Source organism: Pogoniulus pusillus, chromosome 1 (genome assembly GCF_015220805.1).
Source record: "Pogoniulus pusillus isolate bPogPus1 chromosome 1, bPogPus1.pri, whole genome shotgun sequence".
Lineage (NCBI taxonomy): Eukaryota > Metazoa > Chordata > Aves > Piciformes > Lybiidae > Pogoniulus > Pogoniulus pusillus.
This window is the reverse complement of record NC_087264.1, coordinates 40,217,747-40,239,258: the sequence shown is the minus strand read 5'-3', so window position 1 is coordinate 40,239,258 and position 21,512 is coordinate 40,217,747. Positions and strand designations below refer to the sequence as shown.

At 42.8% G+C, this 21,512-nt stretch overlaps 1 protein-coding gene across 2 annotated transcripts in view; it reads right to left on the bottom strand.

The window, feature by feature from the left end:
- Positions 1-17,110: 17,110 nt before the first annotated feature.
- Positions 17,111-21,512, bottom strand: part of SSTR1 (somatostatin receptor 1) — a 52,104-nt gene continuing 47,702 nt past the window's right edge. Inside the window, exons 2-3 of one of the 2 annotated variants that reach the window (XM_064149199.1) lie at positions 18,155-19,593; positions 17,111-17,855 (exon numbers count right to left, since the gene is read on the bottom strand). In XM_064149199.1, coding sequence (XP_064005269.1) covers positions 18,202-19,389 — 1,188 coding nt within the window. In that variant the 5' untranslated portion in view covers positions 19,390-19,593 and the 3' untranslated portion in view covers positions 17,111-17,855; positions 18,155-18,201. Of the gene's footprint in view, positions 19,594-21,512 lie in introns of both variants that reach the window. The other variant, XM_064149190.1, reaches the window with a different exon arrangement.

Below are 21,512 nucleotides of genomic sequence, written 5' to 3'. Positions count from 1 at the left end.
GGGGTGGGGGGGGGGTTTATGCAGCGACCCCTTTTTCAGGAATTCGAAGCTTTTGGACAGTCAGACGTTTTTGTCGAGCTGATAAACGGTTATTTTAGGTGCTGACATAATAAAAACATGAATATAGTGGCCTTGCTGACAGAACGATTGCTGATCTGCAGCTGCACCAGTTGTGGGATTTTATCCTCCTGGAGTGCTCTTCGGGTGCCTTACTTGGAGCAAGTGTGAAGGAAACCACTTTGAGCGCTTATGTCTTGTCATTTAGAAGTCACTCCTTGTCTGACTGGAGAGTCTTGTTTTGTTTCTAATTGCTGAAATGTTTGGAGAAATGAACTGCCGTACTTTTGGAGGAAACTGAGCCGTACTCTTTGAGACTGGCATTCTTAAAAATCCAGAGTGTTTCTGTACTTAGAATGTCATTAAATTGCTGAGGGAGTAGGAGGTTAATAAAGAGTCAGTTTTATACTTCAGCTAATGAAAAGAATAAAGGATGATATCAAACCTAAGTCAGTGCTTCATAAAACATTAATTTTTATTGTAGCAGAGCGACACATTTTTCAGTTGCACTTTTCTCCTAAAGTGTGTTGATACAAAACTTGGTTTCTCTGTGCATTATGTGGCTCCATTACAATCAGACGAGGTGCTGATGAGCTTTGTGCTGTGAGAGGAGTTAACATGGGTCCAAATATGTCACGAAAATACTGTACTTTCTAGTCAGATATATTGTTTTCCATGGAGTCCCTTGAGAATAAGGAAAGAAGTATTCACCCTTTGTGCCCCTTTCTAAATGAAGTAAACGCTTCCTCTGTGATCTCCCTCGGGAATTCCCATAGAGCAGCTCTCATCCTGGCCACAGAACATAATTTCCTTGCAGTTCAAAGTTCTGATGCTCACTTCCTGTGGTGTTGATTTTCAATTAAAGTGGTAATGATAACTATTGATTCAAGCTTTGCTGAGTGCAGTAAGACAGAACAGGATCTCACGCAAGCTTTTTGGGGTGCAGGGAGAGCAGAGAAACATTTTCTTGTTTTTTAAAACACCTTTTATTTGTTTGGTTTCCTCTCATGATATCTGATCTTCTGACTACTGCTTTTATTTTGTCACTTTCCTTTTGAGTTTGGAGAACTCCAAACAATGATGTGTATTATTACCCATTTTTATTGCAAGCAAAGACTCCTTGATTAATCTGGTATAAACATATGCTAAGGATAGAGTATGACTCAGCCTGTTGGGTGTTTGTTTGGTTTTTTTGGGTTTTTTTTTGTTTGTTTGTTTTTCCAGTTTCCTTCTCTCTCTCTGCTTAATGATTATAGGCTTTTGCTCTCTTGGGAACTTCCTTTTGTTAAGGAGATCCCAAACATTTGTGAACCATGAGGCTGTCTATAGACATGAATGCCATCGTATCATGCCAGGAATTAAATGCAGCTTGTTGTTGCATCCTGGCCTGCATCAGGAACAGTGTGGCCAGCAGGACAAGGAGGTTATTCTTCCCCTGTACTCAACACTGGTCAGACCACACCTTGAGTACTGTGTCCAGTTCTGGGCCCCTCAATTCAAGAGAGATGTTGAGGTGCTGGAACATGTCCAGAGAAGGGCAACAAAGCTGGTGAGGGGCCTGGAGCACAAATCCTATGAGGAGAGGTTGAGGGAGTTGGGCCTGTTTAGCCTGGAGAGGAGGAGGCTCAGGGGTGATCTTATTACTGTCTACAACTACCTGAAGGGAGGTTGTAGCCAGGTGGGGGTGGCCTCTTCTCCCAGGTAACCAGCAATAGAACAAGGGGACACAGTCTCAAGTTGTGCCAGGGTAGGTATAGGCTGGATATTAGGAAGAAGTTCTTCACAGAGAGAGTGATTAGCATTGGAATGGACTGCCCAGGGAGGTGGTGGAGGCACTGTCCCTGAAGGTGTTCAAGAAAAGACTGGATGAGGCACTTAGTGCCATGGTCTATTTGATTGGATAGGGCTGGGGGATAGGTTGGACTGGATGATCTTGGAGGTCTCTTCCAACCTGGTTGATTCTATGATTCTATGGATGCTGCTCATCACAAACATGTCCTATAATCTGCATACTTTTCTAATCTGTTCATGTGGCATTTGTATTTCAGAAAGCAGGCATTTTTCAGCTTCTGTATGAGGCTTGCTTCTACATTCAGATGTGCAGAGATTTGGAAAATGACTTAGCCCTTAATGCCTTTTGCCTTAATGATACTCCTGTTACTGTCACAGCAAGTAATTTCTTTTAGGGAGTGTTATATGTAGATCCCCTTTCTTCTACAAGGTACTATATAAGCAAATAGCAGCGAAGATGAATGACAACCTCCCTAAATTGTTATTCAGTGTTTTCCTCTTTCCCACATGTCAGATGGCTGAACTCTTAATGGGACTGTGCAACTGACAAAGATGTTTTCAAGCTCTGTAAATACTCTTATTTGTTGTTTCAGGAGTCTTACCAAGGCTAAAGCTTAGTACTGAGTTAAGCATCTGTAACTGACTACTTTTTTTGGTGTATTTCAGAATTTGACTAAGTCAATAGAGTCAAAATGTTCAAGTTTATGCCTGTGCAAGCCATTCATCTGTCTCATCATAGTACTCACTTTGCACTCTTTGCCTCAGCTTCCTGTAAAATTATTTGTTAGTTTCTTCTTTTTCCTTGGCACTTGAGATTCAGGATTCAGCAATAGACATTTGTCTAAAGAACTACACAAGGATTTTAACACATTTTCCCTGGTTTATAGTTTGACTCACTTGAAAACAGACTTGCATCTAAGGATGGAATTCATCTACCAGGTACCAGCAGCTCATACAGCCTATGGAGAGAAGTATGTACTTGCATTTTCTCTCATTTTAGACTAGATGCTGAAAACAGAGCCAATGAATGACATCCTAAAAAGTGTCATTTCTCTACAACAACTGTAAAGAAGGCCTAGGAAGGCTACTTACTTAAACACCTGTAAAACACAGTTCTAAAATTAAATCAGAAAAATCAGCTATCCTAAGTCTCCAGCCATGCAAGTCACTTGTAAAAGCCAGCTCACAATGTGTTCTGTGTCTCTAAGGCGTGCCTAAATAACCACAATTTCAACATAGCTTCTGTTCCTTTTACACATTAGAGATTCTTGTTGTCTGTGTGGGTTTCTTTACCTTCTTTTCACAGCCAGTAGAAAGCAAGCAGCAATTGTATTTGATTGGAACCTGAGCAGGTTAAGGATTCAGACCAAGAAATAGCTGGTTTGGGAGTGTAATGGTATGGGTGAGATCTATTCCAAAATTAATAGATTTTATTAATTTTGATATTTAGCAATCTTGCCACAGACCATGATTTTTAATAATAGGTTCTTTGCATGGTCATGAAAAGTATTACACAGAGGGAAAAACAGGGGATATAGAACACTTAAGAAGTAACTAGCCACAATATAACTAACATTAATTCAACTGTTAGAAATTGGAAAAAGAATCTTGCAGTCAGTACACCACTTGTCCACTAAAGAAACTCAGGAAGCTCCTTTCTGCTTAAGACAGAAGGCACTTGGATTTAATTAGAGAGGCTTTTGTATATTTACTCACAAATTATTATCTCCAAACTCTCAGAGCTGAATTATGGTTTCTAGACAATACCCAAACACTAGAAGGAAATTCTTTCAGTGTCTTAATCACCATTGAGAGGTTTCTAGATCTTCCCAGACTCCCAGACAATCTCTGACCTGATCCTGGTTCCTCTTGGACTCCAGACTTGTTACAGAGGTTTGCAGAGATGCAGGCAGGATGTCTTGCAGATGTGCAGAGAGTATAATGTTGGCGCTTCTTGCCATGTTGTTAGGCATTTAATCTCATTTGGTAAACTTGAGACATGGCAAGTTTCCAGGTAGTCAAAGCTTATACATCAAAGCTAAGCTGGTCTGAAGCACAAGGCAGGGCAGAACACACTGCTTGCAACTTTGCTCCATTTATATTATTTGCCCGAGTGTAATGGCTCTGTTCACAGAGATTCACCAATCAGAATGGTACTTTGCCAAAACTGACCATGTTAGGTGAAACCAGGGCTTGGTTACCCTTATTTGGGCAAGGCACTAACAAGTGCATAAACACCTGTGGGTACCTGTTTCTCATTTTTGGGAGCCTTTGTTTTCCTCCCACCCTTGCTTCCCACATCAGCAGAAGGGTGGGACAAACCAGGATATGTTTTAGGCCTATTAGTCTTCTTCCACGACAGGAAGAGAGGATAAATAAAATTTGTTTTCCACTCTCAATCTAAATTATGTCTTTCTTAAAGAGGAAACCAACAGGTAACAGACTTGCAACGTGGACTATTGGTCTATATCATAACGATGATTCAGTGCAGGGTTTGCTGTTTACATCCATAGGTGGAAAGTAAGTAAAATCATGATAAGTACAGTAATCATAACTAGGACTGATATAATAGTAGAAATGTGCATGTTACATTGCAACTGGTTATCCATTACAAGAAAAAATATGGCTCAATCCCATATTCAAACGCTATGAATCACATATAAACTTTGTACCTGTGGGTTTTGCAGTGGACACACATGTCTGAAAGATGCTTTAAAAATTAAGACTTTTGATTCTAGTGGTTCATATTAGGTGGGCTTTTTAAAACTAAATTCCCTTGAGCAATATATAGCGTTGTAGACCTTGGCTCCTGACTAGAGGACTGGCTGTAATAATGTAATGGTAATGAGTGAGTCTGCGTTTAAAATCTCTGAGCCCACATTTCAAAACTGTGATTTCTGTAAAGAGCAGGAAATGGCCAAACCTCTCATGTATGGCAGTGGTCCAAAACGTGTCTCATGTTGCCAAGTATTAAATCTAAGTTTTATATTTCCTTCGTTCCTCTGAAGATAATTTGACTGGAAGGCACCTAATTTGTCAGATGTACGTTTTATTCATGAACATGTGATGAATTGTTAATGGTTTGTATTCATCAGCAAATCAGAAATAAAATTTTAATTTTCCCCAAAATTTTAATAATGATTTCTACTGCTGAGGGCTTGATTAAGTGTGTTATGGGATTAAAGTGAAATCTAAAAGTGGACATGGGCAAAATTCAAATACTTCAAAGAACTTTATTCCTTTTAAAAGTGTAATGTATAGCTTAAAGAAGATTTAAAAATGAATGGATTCTGTGCTACCCCCAGGAAGCATAATTTCCTATCACTTAATCAACTTTTTCATGTTTTCAGACCTCATTATCTTTCCTCATTTATTGCATGGAGCTTAATCAGTGGTATGTGCAACTTAGTTCCTTCTAGAAATAATATTTTCTGTTTCTTAAGGATGTGGACATTTATCAAGGCTGTAGAGTAGCAATTCGTGCATTTCACTGATGATATATAACTGATTTGAAAGGCAAACACAGCAAGGCAGCAGCCGTAACCACTCTCCCAAGGCTTCAAAATAGAATCATAGAATCAACCAGGTTGGAAGAGACCTCCAAGATCATCCAGTCCAACCTAGCACCCAGCCCTATCCAGTCAACCAGACCATGGCACTAAGTGCCTCATCCAGGCTTTTCTTGAACATATCCAGGGACAGTGACTCCACCACCTCCCTGGGCAGCCCATTCCAATGGGAAATCACTCTCTCTGTGAAGAACTTCCTCCTAACATCCAGCCTATATTTCCCTAGGCACAACTTGAGACTGTGTCCCCTTGTTGCAATATTTTGGAATACTAGCAACAGGCTGACAAAGGACATGAAGTGGAGACTAAGTACCCTGTTAAAATGTGAGGTTAAGCTTCATACCTTTCCTTCTTCCTCTAATATGTGCTTTACCCTAGGCTTGGGAGACTGGAGGGTGGGACAGGAAGTCATCTGTTTAAAAGTCTTTTCCATTGTATTGCAGACTCAAAGGAGTGCTTCACTGTAGGTGAAATACCTGAAGGCAGCAGTGGAGGTGGGAAGGCAGAGACATGCTGGTGGTTCCACACTTATTATTAATTATCTCTTTGCCTAACAAATCTTTGGATTTGATTTATAGATTTTGGCATCCATGTTATTATTATTGCTGTATTAGAAATGCTGTGTCCAGCAGGAATAAGGAGGTGATTGTCCCCTTGTACTTGACTCTGGTGAGGCCACATCTTGAGTACTGTGTTCGGTTTTGGGCACTTCAATACAACAGAGGTATTGTTGAGGTGCTGGAGCTAGTGCAAAGGAGGGCAACAGAGCTGGTGAAGGGCCTGGGGAATAAATCTTATGAAGAGTGACTGAAGAAGCTGAGACTGATGTGTTTTAAAATGAGGAGGCTGAGGGGAGACTTTATCTCTGTTCACATGTTCACAGCTTCCTGAAGGGATGTCATAGAGAGGTTGGTCTTGTCACAGGTAAATAGTGATAGGACAAGAAGTAATGGCCTCAAGCTGTGACTGGGTAGGCAAATGGCCTCAAGCTGCGATTGGATAGGTTTAAACTGGATATTAGGAAACATTTTTTCACAGAAAGAGTGGTTAGGCATTGGAACCACCTCCTGCCCAGGGAGGTGGTTGAATCACCAACCCTGGTTATGCTTAAAAGTCATTTGCATGTGGTGCTTGGATGTATGGTTTAGAGCAAACCTTGCAGCGTAGGGATATCGGTTGGACTTGGTGATCCTGAGGATCTTTTCCAACTGGAATGTTTCTGTGATTTGGCAGCTATGTCCATATGCCATGTGCCAGTCCTTTTGCACTGCAAGTCTGAGAGAGAAGGATGGGGGAAGCAAACAATGTTTCTGTATTTCAAAGATAATGTAAAGAGCAAGAATATTGCAGGTCTTTACCAGAATGGATCCATCCTTACCATCCTCTCATCACATAATTTTTCAGGTGTTTGTAACTCAGAACGTGATGGTTTGCAAACAAACAAACATTTTCAGTCATTATTCCAGGAGCAGTGCATGGCCTGTAATATGTCAGAAAACCATGGGTTTGATTTTGGAATGTAACCATCAAGTCTCATGTTTTGGACTGGTAAGAATGTTTTACACTGTTCCATGGAAAATAACATAGGAACATAAGAACAGATAATTTGTGTGTCAGTATGTGTCAGTAATCTCTCTGCTTTAGAAAATTTGACATCTCTAAGTGACACTTCTCCCAGGTATTCTCAGGTTGCAAGGCTCTGAGTTTGAGACCAAGTTCATGCCACGCTTGGTAGACTTCCATCGAGTTGTCTAACAGATTAAGGATTAGATTTATTGCTTTTGGCATCCAACCACCATGTATCAATTAGTGCAAGAGTTTATTTGCATATGACAAAAAAGACCAGTTCAGCTTCTTCATTTGCCATATCTTTACCATACGCTCCCCCACTCATCTCAATTCCAAGTTGAGGAGTCTATTTAGTTTCTTCTTTTTTTGGTTTTTGTTTGTTTGTTTGTTTTGTTGTTGGTGGGTTTTTTTGGTTGTTTTTTAGGCATGGTTGTATAGATCTGATTGTTTTATTATTCTTTGTTTCACCTTTTCCTACACTGTTAGTTTGCTTGTGAAATCTGCATTTAGAAACTGTTGGAAATGCAGGTACAGTATAGTCTTCTGCAATGGCTCAACAGCATTTTCTATTTTTTGAAAGTTCCTGATGTAGAACATTTATTTGTTTTGACCACTGCAGAGAACTGGTGATATTTTCAATGAATTATCCCTCAGGTTTTTGCCAGATCACTTATGAGGAATTTGAGCAGGACAACAACTAGGACAGAGACCCCTGTGGGTTTCCAGCAGATTTCATCACAGTTAATAGTACAGCTCTTTCATTAGGGAATTCCTCACAAATTCATAGGGGAGCACAAGCCTCTGCTTGTTTTGTTCTGTGTTTAATCTGATCCTCTAATATCATTAAACAGACCTCTTGCCACCTGCAAGCCTTTTCCCTTTCAGTTGTTCCTTTTATTTTCTTGTTAGCATCTTGCTTAATTTATATGCAGCTCCCTGCTTTGAAATGAATCATTAGCATAGAGAATGTTTTCAGCTTTTTTACTCGAAGTTATTAATTTCAGATATATTTTAGTCACTGTTCAGCCAAATAATGTCCATTCTTAAGGCAAAATCAGGATCTGTTTCTTCTTTTGTGAGTCATCTTACTAACTATGCCAAGAATGAATAATTACAGATGTCTGGAAATTTAATTACTAGTCAGTCTGTCATGATAGTAGTCCACACACCAGGAAAAAAAGAAAGAAAAAAACAACTAAGTTTGTTGTGTGTTTAAACTCTTCCCTTTCCAAGCAACAAGTTGCATATGTAGTGCATGCAGCTTTTTCTCCGAATACAAGCCTAGGTTTCATGGCAGTAATCCTTCCAGCTCTGCAATGCTAGCGATGGCACTTAAAGTGAATTAATTATCTTTCAATCATACCTAAACACTGAGATGATGAAGCAGATTCTGGCTCATCTGAAGCAATCCTGATATCCTAAGAGAGTGAATAAACACAAGAACACTTGCTTGTAAGTAAGTCTTCTCAAGTAAAAAGGTGTTGTTTTCATTCTGAAGCTTAAGGGAATGCAAAGATAATATGCAACATGAGCACAAACCTGTTAATATACAATATGTATTATCATCTGTTCTGTTCCATATTTAGTGCATCAGGAATGGTGTGGTCAGCAGGAGCAGGGAGGTCATTCTGCACCTGTACTCTGCACTGGTTAGACCACACCTTGAGTACTGTGTTCAGTTCTGGGCCCCCCAGTTTAAAAGGGACGTTGAGATGCTTGAGCATGTCCAGAGAAGGGCGATGAGGTTGGTGAGAGGCCTTGAGCACAAGCCTTATGGGGAGAGGCTGAGGGAGCTGGGATTGGTTAGCCCGGAGAAGAGGAGGCTCAGGGGTGACCTTATTGCTGTCTACAACTACCTGAGGGGTGGTTGTGGCCAGGAGGAGGTTGCTCTCTTCTCTCAGGTGGCCAGCGCCAGAACAAGAGGACACAGCCTCAGGCTGCGCCAGGGGAGATTTAGGCTGGAGGTGAGGAGAAAGTTCTTCACTGAGAGAGTCATTGGACACTGGAATGGGCTGCCCGGGGAGGTGGTGGAGTCGCCGTCCCTGGAGCTGTTCAAGGCAGGACTGGACGTGGCACTTGGTGCCATGGTCTAGCCTTGAGCTCTGTGGTAAAGGGTTGGACTTGATGATCTGTGAGGTCTCTTCCAACCCTGATGATACTGTGATAACATTACTGGATACCCAAAACTTTTACATCACAAGTCCTCTTTTACTAACCTATACATCAGAGACATACTAATGAGGATGCTTTCATTCCTTTCAGATACATTTGCTGCACTAATGCTGCTAACATCTGCTACCATTCCATCAATTCAGTTTAAATCTCTCAAAAGAACATCTTACTGGCTTGCCATATAAAGTCATCTTTGCTATAGTAAAAGGTAAGAACTTATGTTTAAATGTGTATTCTTTTGTGTTAAGAGTTAAATTATGCATATGTTGGCATGTGTTTACAGAGAAGATGTGTTCCTAGTAAAATCTGAGATTGTAGGAGTAGGTTTTTTTGAGCAAAATTCTCTCTGGTGAGCAGAAGTACTTTTGAGGACTTTAAAACGCATCAGGGGATTTTCTTCTATGTTTATTCTGTTGATTACTTTCAGTTAAATCTTGGTTCTGATGAAAGGTTATTGAATGAGTACACTGAAACCTGCAATCTTCTATAGATCACATAGGTCATCTTGGGAGTGTGACTCTACCCCTTCATGCTGAACTAAAGTCAGAGCTTCAAGGTCTGTGCAGAGGAATGCTTGAATGTTATCTTTTGTTCTTAAGAGTATGTATTTCTGTAAGGGGAAGTAATTTTCCTAGCTGTGCCATCACAGATGCTTTTAAAGGAGGAAATTCTGTAAATCTTGCTTTATGGCAGAGAAGAAGTAGAGAAAATACTGCTGTATTACATTTCTGCTCTGTTGGTATGGATTTCTTCCTTTGTATTGAGAAAACATTTGATAGGCCTTTTCTTCTATTTTAATGATAACAGGAAAGAAATCCATGAAATTCAGAGCATATGAAAAAATAGAAATAAATTGACATTCTTTAAAATACTGTATTGCCTATCTGTTATTCTTGCATTGTATTCCCAAGTTTCTAGTTATTTTGTAAAGTACTTCAATTATCACTTGGTTCTTAGAAAAACCTGATACTTTCTATCCCTCTAAGAGAACAGTCAGCTTTGAAAATAGTAGCTGAAATAAAAAGCAGAGTGTCAGCCTTTTTGCTGAGCTGAAAGTCTTTTGCATTTCATGTGCCCTAAATAATCTAAGTTAATTATGTGAACGAGCCCAGTCCTGGTTTGTAATGCCTGCACTGGACTCCATTCCCCGCCCCCCACTTTCCTTAACAAAATGGCCTCTCCAGGGCATCTCACACTTGTTTTTTCTCCATTTCAGATTCCTTCTTTTTAAGGCTCCTCAGTGACAGGTATCCACCAGTTTCACCTTCATTCATATCCACTCTTCCCAAATGTCCAGTTATCTTCCCTGATGTGGATATACCTTGAATGTTTTGCCTGGTACTCTCTGACATCTTATAAAGCCCTGCAGCCCTTCCTACCTTTTCCACTATAATTAACAAGAACAACAGTGACAGTTATAACCCCACCCCTGCTACACCTGTAACTGCTTCACATACAAGCCTCTGGAGAGCCATTCCCATAACTTCCCAGTTTTCTGGTGAGGATTTTGTGCAATCTTATATAAGTAGCAGATGAGATTGAATTTTTCTGAACTTAGCATGTGATCAGTGAGCAGCTACTGGCATAAAAATTAGAGTATATACTGTGCCATCAAAAAAAATTACATTCTTGGTTTCTTTCATTAAATTTTCATTCATTCATTTGGTCTTGCAATTGATTTGTACAACCTGTGTAAATCTAGGGCATGCATCACAGAATCGTAGAGTGGTTTGGGTTGGAGAGGACCTCCAAAGGTCATCTAGCCCAACGCCCTACAGTGAGCAGGAACATACTCTAATAGTGACCAGGTTGCTCAGGACTTTGTTGAGCCTGTCCTTGAATGCCCCCAGGCATGGGGACTTAGCCACCTCCCTGGGCAACGTGTTCCAGTGTTCCACCACACTCACTGTACCATTGCTCCTCATCCTATGACTCCAGGCCTTTGTAAACAGTCCCTCTCCAGCCTTCAGGCAGGCCCTCTATGGGTACTGGAAGGCTGCTGTTAGGTGTCCCTGGAGTCTTCTCCAGGATAAACAACCCCATCTCCCTTAGCCTGTCCCTGAAAGAGAAGTGTTCCAGTCTCCTGCTCATTTTTGTAAACCATAGACTAGGTCCTTAGCTGATGATTTAGCTGTCTCAGTAATACAGATCAGTTACTGACAGTAGTCCATAGTTTTCAGTGAGTTAAATAAGCATCTTTTCTTGTCAAGTAGCTCAAGTTTATAGAAAGAATACAAAATGGCACAGAAAATACAGGGCTAAATAAGCATGTTTTAATATCAAAGTTATTCTAGCTCTCATGAAGACATATGGAACTCAAAAAAGCTGCTTTAAAATGTTGTACAGTAAGTTTAGCTTCTAAAAGTGTCTTTTCCCTGCAATCAGATAATACACAGAATAATTCTGCTGCAATGTTAGGAAAACAAAGTCACTGGTATTGGTATTGATTTTCTGCTCAATAATTGAGTGCTTTTCACATTTTTCTTTTATCCATGACTTATCTGTCATTGACTGGGTAAGGGAACAAGAACCATCTATGTCTTTTTTTAACTGAAACCAGAGAGAAACAAGATCCCTAGCCTTTAGCTGGTACTCTGAGAGATAATATATTTTTAATATATATACATGTACAATGTATTATAACCTATTTAACCTAATTAATGACTGAAAAGACCATAACCATAGCTTCTTTTACTTTCCTGGTTTAGACCTCTGATGGAGATGTCTATCTTACCCTAGTTGTGGGAGGATGTGGTTGGTCCTTATAGTAGGCATGGGGAGTGATTTCCTGAGTGCTAGGCAATTGCAGCTCTCAGTCAGTGCTAGCTAGCAAATTTTCTGAACATCAAAGGGATCATAGAATCAACCAGGCTGGAAGAGACCTCCAAGATCGTCCAGTCCAACCTGTCACCCAGCCCTGTCCAATCAACTAGACCATGGCACTAAGTGCCTCATCCATTCTTTTCTTGAACACCTCCAGGGATGGTGACTCCACCACCTCCCTGGGCAGCCCATTCCAATGGGCTTCTTCTGTCTGTGAAGAACTTCCTCCTAACATCCAGCCTATATCTCCAGTTCTAAATCAAATGTGAGCCATGATTTTTCTCCTTCTCCTACCAGCTCTAACCTCTCCAGCCATAGACTCACTTCCATATCAGAATTAACATTCCAGTTTCTTCTACCCATCATCTTCTACCTCATTGCTGTCTACCTGAAGGGAGGTTGCAGCCAGGTGGGGGTTGGTCTCTTCTCCCAGGCAACCAGCAATAGAACAAGGGGAGACAGTCTCAAGTTGTGCCAGAGGAGGTACAGGCTGGATGCTAGGAGGAAGTTCTTCCCAGAGAGAGTGATTTCCCATTGGAACAGGCTGGAGGTGGTGGAGGCACCGTCCCTGGAGGTGTTCAAGAAAAGACTGGATGAGGCACTTAGTGCCATGGTCTGGTTGACTGGCTAGGGCTGAGGGATAGGTTGGACTGGATGATCTTGGAGGTCTCTTCCAACCTGGTTGATTCTATGATTCTATGATCAGAGCAGTATAAAAACAAAGATGTATTATTGCCTACACAGTACTAATCATGAATTCTTCTATGACCAAGATACCTTTTAATTCATTCAGTTCATCCCTCTATATATTGGATAACAGACCAAATAGGATGTTTTTTATCATTTACATGAAGGAAGCATATATATGTACATGCACATTGCATGTGTGTGTACACTGATAGGTATTTGCTTTGTGCAGCTTTTCCCTACTTTGAACTATTCCAGCTCACCAGCAGTCTTTTCAGCTTGCTGTTGTAAATTCAAGTACCTTCAAGTCCTACGTGAGCCAGTTGAACTTGTGATCCTCTACTTGCATTGGTCTGTTGGCACTGGCAGCAGCATTGCTCAGCATTGCTCAGCTTTGGGAAATGCAACACATTACTGCACCCTTGCAGAAGCTCACAGCTTCCCTCTGGGTTGTCTTACAGAGGTTTTTGATTGGTAAAGTCCAGATGTACATTTTTCAGAGGTTCCACTTTTCACACAACTTAGCAAAAAGGCAGAGCCAATACAGTCCAGTCCCTGAGCTTATCACAGTGATCATCAGATCTTGTGTTATAAACATGGTCATTCTGATCTGTACTACAGCCCACATGTGTTATGCATTTGGACACTTTTATCTCAGCCTTTCTACTTGGGAAGCTCAAGAACTCACAGGGCAATCCTAAGTCATATTACACCGCATAAGAACAGGTATACAGAAGACTTTGCTGGGGGGAAAGGGAGAGTAGAATGGGTTTTACATACATTTGTATTTCTTTCAGAGTGGCTCTGAACATCATGGACATTATAAGCAAATGGTGACAAATGTATTGCATCCAGACTGGATCTGAAAACCTGTATATCTCAGGTAAGATGCATCACCTTGCTGATCTCTGCTTCGTGGCTGCTCACTTCTCCACTCAACCCACATTTTAGGCTTTTGGGAAACAAGGTTGGAATGAGGTGGACAGAGTTATTGCTTATTGAAAAGCATCTTTCTTATTGAAACTGTGCTTGCTTTGTAGCCGTCCAGTGACATGCCTAGAAATACTCTGTGATTCACCTGTTCTTGGTTATTTCTCTCTAGAAAACACAATAGCTGTGAGCATTATTCTCAAAGAGAAATCTAATTAGTAAATTACCCTTTCTTCCTGTGGCTTAGCCTGCAGTTACTGGTCCAACAGGGCTCTGCTGAAGGAGATAGAAGTGCTGAATACACAATGTAGTACAAATATTTTATTCTTCTCTAGAGAGTCATAACTCGCATTCTTGACTGTGGAGCTGCAGAGTCAAGTATGGTTTCCAGGGGCTGAAATCTCAGTCTAGAAAACAGGGACAGTGTTTCTTCATGGCTCACTATTTTTAATGTTATTTTTCTTGTTGTTTCCCCCTCTCCCCCCGCCCCCCAAGATTTTAAGACAGTATTTTACACTGTTGGCATTTAACAAATGCTTAAATCCCATTCAGAAATCTGATTTTCCTTCTCTGTGAAGAAATCAGATGGATTCTGTAAGTGCTGAATGCATGGAAACCATGATGCACTCTGCTGTAGGGGGACCATCCCACAAGGCAGAGGATCTATATGTGGCCATCACCTTTTTCATTCACAACCCAAATATAAAGTGCCTCTGTGACCAGTCTGCTTCAGGTGCACTAACTACACAACACATAGCAATCAGTAGATTATGATATGTGCCTTCTTTGCTACTGTGCTGAGAAGCCTGGGGAGGGAGTAATTTCCTGTGTACCCAACTTTGAGAGGATTAATGCTTCAGAGGTACCTGATGTTTGATCCATGTAAAGATCATTCTATCTTGTGTGCACCATAGGAAATAGTCCAGTTCATTGACTAGATACTATACAGAACTAACACACCTATGTCTTAGGCCAAACAAAGAAAAGAAGTCATGTGGATTTCCATGACAAAGTGGGTGCAGTGGTTTTAAAATATGAAAGTAATGGGGGAGAAATGTAGTAGCATGCTACTGCTTATGCCTTATGGTTTATCTGTTTGTAAATTAATTATCTCACTGTTGGTTTGGGGTTTGGTTTTGTCTTTGTTTGATTTGCTTGTTTGTTTGTTTGTTTTTTTTCCAATGGATTAAAAACGAGTTCAAATAATTTCCACGTGAAATCTGAAGACTTCTATTTGCAAATTGGGAACCGCTTAGAAGAGTGGTGTTTGTTTTCTGATACACATTATTTCATCAAGGCAGGGTTTTGTTGTTTGTTTGGTTTTTTTTTCCCTGGTAGTTATGTTCTATTATTCAGAATAACAACACAGAATTAATTAGATTTTTCTTCCAAAGCAAATTAAGACTGATTTACAGCTGACGGTGGCTTCTCCTACTGCCAAAGTCAAACTAAACTCAAGGTGAAAAAATAGCAGGAAGAACTGCTAGTTTAGGACAAACAGATTTTGTTTCTGTCTGAAAATACAGCTGGTGTTCTGGCCGATAGCCACAGGGGCACTGCTGCTGGCAGTGAGTGAATGCACCCATCTGAAGGCGAGTCTGCCACCTGCTGAGACACCTACAGCTCCGGTGGTAGCGCCCGTTGCTCTGCCCAGTGTGAACACCACTCCACTGCGCTCTTACTGGGAGAGCTCAAATTAAAGTGTGCACATGCTGGTAGGTGTGCTGGCATCTGTAACAGCTTAGTTTGAAGGCAAAGTAAAAATATATATCTATTTTAAAAATAATCTTTAAAGCTGAGTATTAGGTGTGAACCACTGCTTGTTAGCTTTTGCTTCATCGTGCCTGATCTTAAATGCAACAGCAGAAAGTAGATTGACTCTGTTTAATCTGACCGTACGTAACAGTATGCCTGGGTGAAAAAGGCAACCTAAGATTATGAGATTTATACAGTTTTAAAGAGGTGATTGTGAGTGAGATTTTAAGATTTTAAGTGAAGCTCTACAAATAGCACTCCATAGTACTGTGGGCATTTTACTGTTTTGACAGATGTTTGGTTTCTGTGAAGAATTAAATAAGCTTAGACATTTTTGTCCTCCCCCCCCCCCCCCCCCCCCAATATGTGCACTTCAAACATTACCAAATTTCAGATTTGCACATTTTCTTTAAATGAGTTCTGCTGGGAAGTAAAAGAAGTGAAACTGTACCATTGTTAAAGCTTTTCACAAAATATTTTAATAAGGATGTAACAGATTCCACATAAGCAATTTTTAAACTAAAAGGAGCTGACTCACTGTCCATTGAAGTGAATTAGGATTTGACTTTTTTTTTTTCCCCCTTTCATTTCGATGGGCTTTGAATCAGGCAACTTTGAAATACTAAATTTATACATTCATTTAACAGTACCTTAAATTTTGGTGAAAGAAATATACAAAGTAGTACCTTACTTTTTGCTGCTGATAAAAGTTGAAGGGTATAATTTCACAAAAATACCCTGCACTAAGTCCACCACTGCAAATGCTAGATGCCTTAATTGTCAGCCTTACACTGTACTTAAGCACCATAGCCACCAGCACAATGCTATGGGTATGCTGCTACTACAGATTTTCCCAAACCTCTTGATTTAGGTTATAATTAATACAACCACAGTATTGTGCTAGAGAAGTGATTTGTCACAGCTACTGGAACACCTGCCACTGTGTGACGCTGCTAACAGGGGTGGTAGAAAGCAAAGAAAAACCAGAAACAACAGAAAACCCAACGTAGCTGCTTATTTCAGCATGGTCTGTACCGATTCTTACGCTTAGGGAAAGGAAGGAGCAGGGGTAGAAGGTTGTGTTTAATCAGCTGTCATTTATCAAACAAGAAAGCTTAATTCATCTGTATGAAAACTGTTCTGTCGTAGGAGGGGAAGACAGACAATTCAAGAGAGAGGATTTTCGTGGGGGAGACGATGAGGATGAAAGAGTTAGAGAGAGTGACGGTCTTTTTATCTGAAAAGAAGCCTTTTTGAGCATCACCCATTTTAAATGCAACCTTGCAATTAGCCACCACAGACATAAGTACACAGTATAAATTGTTTCAGAGAAACGCGTTCACAACACAGTGACAAGAATCAAATTAAAAAATCAAACAAAAGACATCTGGCACACACAGAAAACAAGAATTCTTAGAAATGAAACATTAAGCTCTGGGTCAGTATATTACATTGTCAACACAGGAAACCCATTTCATTTTTTTAGTGCAACAGAAGAAGATGGAGCTAGGGTAATAGCTATTATCAAACAGCTCGCTTGCTTGCTTGCTTTCTCTCTCTTTCTTTCTTTCTTTCTTTCTTTCTTTCTTTCTTTCTTTCTTTCTTTCTTTCTTTCTTTCTTTCTTTCTTTCTTTCTTTCTTTCTTCTTTCTTTCTTTCTTTCTTTCTTTCTTTCTTTCTTTCTTTCTTTCTTTCTTTCTTTCTTTCTTTCTTTCTTTCTTTCTTTCTTTCTTTCTTTCTTTCTTTCTTTCTTTCTTCTTTTGTCAAGTATTTATTTCAGAGCCTGATGAAGATTTTGAAACAAATCCCTCTTTTTTTTTTTCCCATGTAGGCTGAAGTGACTTTGTGGCCACACTGGTCATTTAAAACTGTCTCATCTCCCTTTCACAGCTGATGGAGCCTGCGCAAGACAATAGCTTCACAGTCCAGTGCTCCCTTTGAACTTTACTATTAGCACACTTTATTGTATGTATGGACACATTCAAATACTTCCCAGCTCATTGCTCCCCATGACTCCCAGCTCAGTGCTTTGCTCACTGTGAGTCATGGGACTGTTTATCTCCTATTATCAGCAATCTGCTGTGCAGCTCAGAAGCACACCAATAATCAGATTTTTTTCCCAAAGACCTTGTGTCCTCTGCTCCCCCTGAGCATAGCTCAGAGAGACAGAGCCCAGAGAGGTGAAAGCTGTCTGCAAAGCAAAAGACAGTTCCGTGACAGTGCTGCTTCTTTGGGCCTTTTTGCCCCCCTCTTTTATCCCTGGGAGATGGGGTGGGGGGAGGCAGAGTGAGGCTGCTTGTGCCTTTCTGGAGAACAATGTATGCATGTGCTGGGGAGGACTCTCTCCAGCACTTCTACTCTCTGAAGGGAGGGTATGTACTGACAAATACTGAGCAGGGGTGCTTTCAGCTAAGGCGAGTCTGAGCCTCTGTGTTGGGGTTTCAGTGAGGCAGGCTTGGCTCTGTAGCGCAGTCGGTCCTACCAACCAAGGTGAGAGGACAACCTGTACAAAAGATGAGGAGAGAGTTGCTGTGGGAACTTGTCAGACACAGAGAGGGGTTGGCACAGCCTGGCTATCAGACCCTAAACTGACCCACAAGTGCAATGATTTGTAAAATGGGTGTCAAAGCATTGGCAAACACACCAGCTCTTAAAGGAGGCAGGGGATGGAGGGGATGGGGCAGCACACCAAGGATGTGGGATTTTCTTCTCTCCTTCTTGTGCCAAACACCACTGTTGGTGAGCATGACTAAAGTCCCCTCCCACCCAGCTTCCCCATGCCACAGCCCTGGTCTCGCTCACCCTCCTGCTGTGGTGCAGTAAGGGAGTGGAGAGGCAGGAATGCTTCCTCAAAGAGTGGTAATCCTGGACGTGCAAGTGCCATTCCTGTACATGCTCCCTGACTCCAAGTTGTCTGGGGCAAAGTCCTCCACGCTGTATGCCCTGCTTTTGAGGGCAGTGGCATAGTAGTCAATGGGTTCCTCTGCAGCATTGTCCATCCAACTGAGGCAGAGCAGCCGTTGAAAGGACCGCTTGAAGTTGTCTGAGAGAAAGCCATAGAGGATGGGGTTGGCACAGCTGTTGGCATAACCCAAGATGACAGAGAGCTGGCTGATGGTGGCATCATCCTGCTCTACAAAGACATTGACCAGCTGCACAATGTAGAAGGGCATCCAGCAGATGACAAAGACCATCACCACCATCATGACCATGAGGGTGATCTTGCGCTCTGAGCGTTTGCGTTGCTGCCAGCCAGCCTTCAGGGCCACCATGCGCATCTTGGCAATGATGAGGATGTAGCAGAGGCAGATGGCCACCACAGGCAGCAAGAAGCCCATCAGAAAGGTGTAGACCACAAAGACCACCATCCACCTCTGAGTGGGTTCTGGCATGAGCATGTTGCAAGCCACTGTTCCATCACTGTTGGCTGCTGTGTTGGAGAAGATGATGATAGGCAGGATGATGAGAATGGAAAGCACCCAGACACCCAGATTGACCATCTTAGCCACAGTGGGCCGGCGGTACCTAGCTGCCTTGATGGGGTGCACCACAGCAATGTAGCGGTCCACACTGAGCACAGTCAGGCAGTAGATGCTGGTGAACATGTTGATGGCATCCACACTGAGCACCAAGCGGCAGAGCAGTGAGCCAAAGGGCCAGTGGTGCAGCAGAGTGGAGGTGACCAGGAAGGGGACGCTGAGCATCAGTAGCTCGTCTGCAATGGCCAAGTTGAGGATGTAGATGTTGGTTGCTGTCTTCATCTTGGCATAGCGCAGGATCACGTAGATGACCATGGAGTTGCCGCACAGCCCCACTAGGCATACCACGGAGTAGATGAATGAGATGAGGATGGCGCTGCCCTGAGATTCACTCAGGGTGCTGTTTGGGGCACCGGAGGAGTTCCTGCCGCCCGAGTCCATGCCCCCCGCCGCCGCCTCTTCCGAGGCGCTGCTGGCTCCGCCACCACCGCTGTCACCGCCGCTGCCGTCGCTGCCTGCACCTCCCGGAAGCCTGGTGCAGGTGCCATCGGGGAGCATCCTCTGCTCGGACCTCCCCCTCCCTGGCTCAGAGCGGCAGGCGCCTGCCACTGCCCGGGCTCGGCATCCCGCCGGGGCTCCCGGCGCGGCGGCTCCGCGGCGCAGGCATGGGGCAGGAGGAGGCTGCCGGAGCCTCTCGCTCCGAGTGCAGCAGTTGCTGCTCGTCGGCTGGCGAATGATTAATAGACAGCGGCGCGTCACCAGCTACGAAAAGGAGGAGGGAAAGAGAAAGACAAAAAAAAAGAAGCCGTTGTAGACGCAAGTGGCTGTCCCTCCCAGCCCGCCGCCCCGCCCGCCTCTCCTCCCTCCCTCCCTCCTTCCCTCCCTCCCTCTCTCCTGCTGTTCGCAGGTCCGCCAGCTCCGGAGTTGCTGCCCGGTAGCCCGCCCTTGTCCCCGCTGCCCTCCCCATTCCGCAGTGCCCCCTCGGCCTCACACTGCTCTCTATTCGGGTACCATTTCCCGCACCCCGCGCTGTCTCCTCACGCCTAACTGGTCCCGGCCAGCTAGCATCCTCTCCTTCCTCTCGATGACACTCCATGGTCCCTGGGTCTGGGCCAGGGTCATCCCAGGCAAAGGGACCATCCTTTGTCCTTTAGGAAAAAAGCCTGGATCACGGTTAGGTGGGCAGGTGTGTCTCATACCTACACGGCTGCTGTTACTGCACCATGGGAATTGCCCACGCCATGGCGCTGTCACCTGGTGACTGACTACAACAGACCACATAACTTTCAACCTTAAGTGCACAGCGCTGCCTGAAAATGCCCATTCCTCCTACCGCCGCTCAGCTTCAGGCCCCCTACTTTGTCCTGTCACACCACCAGCCTCAGACATCACACACTAGCAGCATCCAATAGTTCAGTCTTGCCCTTCTCCACGTGCTCTGTCCTGAAACATCTTTCCCATCCCATTCTGACACTCCAGCCCATGTTCTGCCTCTGTCCGTCACACATCAAATAGTGCAGGCACCAGCTTGCACACAATAGCTCGCCATCACTATTTACACCACAGTGGTGCCAAGACCATTGTAGCTATCCTGCTATACAGATATAGCAACTGCTTACTCTCTGTCGCTCGTGTACTGCTTCCTCTGACAGGATCACTTCAAGCTCAACCATCATATGCTGCATCAGCAGTGCAGCAACTCCCTTTCTCAAAACTGTACTTGAAATGCACACATATCCCTGGGAGAGTTGTATCCACATGGAGTAAGGCTGTACACCCTCCTCAGCACTATAAAGTGACACAAACCATTGACTCTGTCTCATACACTGCTTCTATACATACATAGATATCACTACGTAAATCACTTCTCTTATGCTACACTTGTACACCCAGAAACTGCTTCTCCACACTGATCCGCACCATGCTGTTTTGTGCATCCCCCCCAGTCCTAGACAAACACGGCCATATACACCATATTGTCACCTCTAGACAGCCACTGCTGGTTTGCATTTCTCACCTGCACCACTAGTTTAAACACTCATGAGCACCAGCAGGTACTCCTAATACTGCATCTCTGTACTTTGGCAAGCACAGGTTTTTGTTTTATTTTCTTTAAAATGTATAACCTTCACATAAGGTTATATGGCAATATGACTCTTTTCTCTGTAGATGTCCTTGTGTACAGTCTGTCTTTACATACTTATCCATAACCAGGCAACCAGTTTCCATACACCACCACCACTTGCTCATTCTTTATTAACCAGCTGTGGTTACTCACTAAAACACACATCTTCGTACTTGCTCACTGCATCAACACTTCTGTAGTACATCCATACAAAATACTCAGCAATTGCTTCTTTTGTTTGCTGTAGCCACTCATATATGCAAGTGTACTAGACCTATATGGACTGCTTCTTCACATAAACTGTCACTTACAAGCACCACCTACTTTTGTCAAGAACAGCAAGTCCCCATCCACAGCAGATAAATACCACAGTGCATATGCTGCTATGCTCCCCCCACAGCACCGCTACGCTCAGCATCACACATATACTGCAGTGCATATGCTGCTATATGCTCCCTACAGCACTGCCACACTCAGCATCACACATGCATCCTTACATCCTACTCATTTTTCCATGCATACCCATCACCTCCTACACTTCACACACCTTATCACT